The following is a 1,316-nucleotide window of genomic DNA, read 5'->3' on the forward strand; positions in this document are numbered from 1 at the left end:
CAAGGTCTTATAAGACAGCAATAAGATATTTGGTAGCTTTATTAGTAAGGTATCGTAAATATGAATTAGAGGAAGATGTAATTTTAGAGGATATACTTTATGAATTACCTCTTAGAGAAGATTTATTGAGTTCTCCAAATATCTCAAAAGGTGCAATAATACAACCAAGGGAGACAAAAGTTAATAAAAGAGTTTACCATTTAAAGAATTTATTATTACCATATTACACAAGAGTTGGGATGGATATTAGAAAGGATGAATTCTGCAAAGATTTGAACTTTAATGATTATGCTTTGTATATAGAATTTGAATCCAAAAAGAAGTCCGAGGAATTTATTAGGAGGTTGAATGAGTTAAGGTATGATAAACATATTGAGAAGATGTTTGAAGAGTACTGGAAGATCTTTAAATAAGGAAATGTAATAACTCAAGAATTTCATTAGTTTCTTTAACAGTGAAGAAAGTATTAACTTCTGAATGATTTGAGGATAAAGGAGTAACAGATTTAGATTCAAGTAATTTTTGGGATAGAAACTGAATAAAATCTCTAACAACATATCTGAAGTACCATAGAATACTTTGAATTTGTCCAGGGCATTGTAATAATATCCAATCATCAATAAGAATGTGATTAAGTGAATCTTCAGGATCAATATGATTTTGATCATTTGGTTGATCTTTTTTGGATTTAGGATGGTTTGGATTAAGAGAGATTTTTTTCATTTGATTGATTAATGAAAGGGGATTCAATTGGAGTGAATCAGAGGCAAATAGTAAAAGAGAATACATAGATATTGAGATTGGGAATCTCAAGACCGTTTTCTTTTGAGCAAAAGATTGGAATAAGCTCATATACATAATACAATGATATGTGCCGAGATCATACATTCTGTTATATATTGCAGTGGATTCAGAAAGGAAAACTCTAGAAACGTCTTGAGATTCTTTAACAATATCATAGGCTTGAGAGATTGTGATAGGCTTTTCTTTTGGTTGAGGAGTGAAGAAATGACCAATAGACTTTTTTGATAATCTATTTTTTCTAAATAAAAGTACCTTATTGAATTGAATGGGGTGAGCAGATAAACCATTTCCAGACCTCACATACTTGATTCTTTTTGGAAGACGAATACCAGCCACCTTTGGATATAATGAAGCAGCACGACCGGTCTGCACCACACTTCCTCTACAACACACCTTGAGCTTCATCAATTTATCCATCGAAAACTTCCTGAATAGATAACACCCCGAGCAGACGGACTCGCAGTTGGGATAATGTTCGACACCGGGAAAACCCACCCTTCGCCGCCCAAGCC

General features: G+C 33.1%; 1 protein-coding gene across 1 annotated transcript; it reads right to left on the bottom strand.

Annotated features, from left to right (window-relative positions):
• Nucleotides 1-405: 405 nt before the first annotated feature.
• Chro.70141 (hypothetical protein) lies at nucleotides 406-1,221 on the bottom strand. The annotated part of the gene is made up of 1 exon (XM_659878.1): nucleotides 406-1,221. The coding sequence occupies one exon, from the start codon at nucleotides 1,219-1,221 to the stop codon at nucleotides 406-408; it is 816 nt and encodes a 271-aa protein (XP_664970.1).
• Nucleotides 1,222-1,316: the final 95 nt, after the last annotated feature.

The sequence above is a fragment of the Cryptosporidium hominis genome (assembly GCF_000006425.1).
Source record: "Cryptosporidium hominis TU502 chromosome 7 CHRO017046, whole genome shotgun sequence".
NCBI lineage: Eukaryota > Apicomplexa > Conoidasida > Eucoccidiorida > Cryptosporidiidae > Cryptosporidium > Cryptosporidium hominis.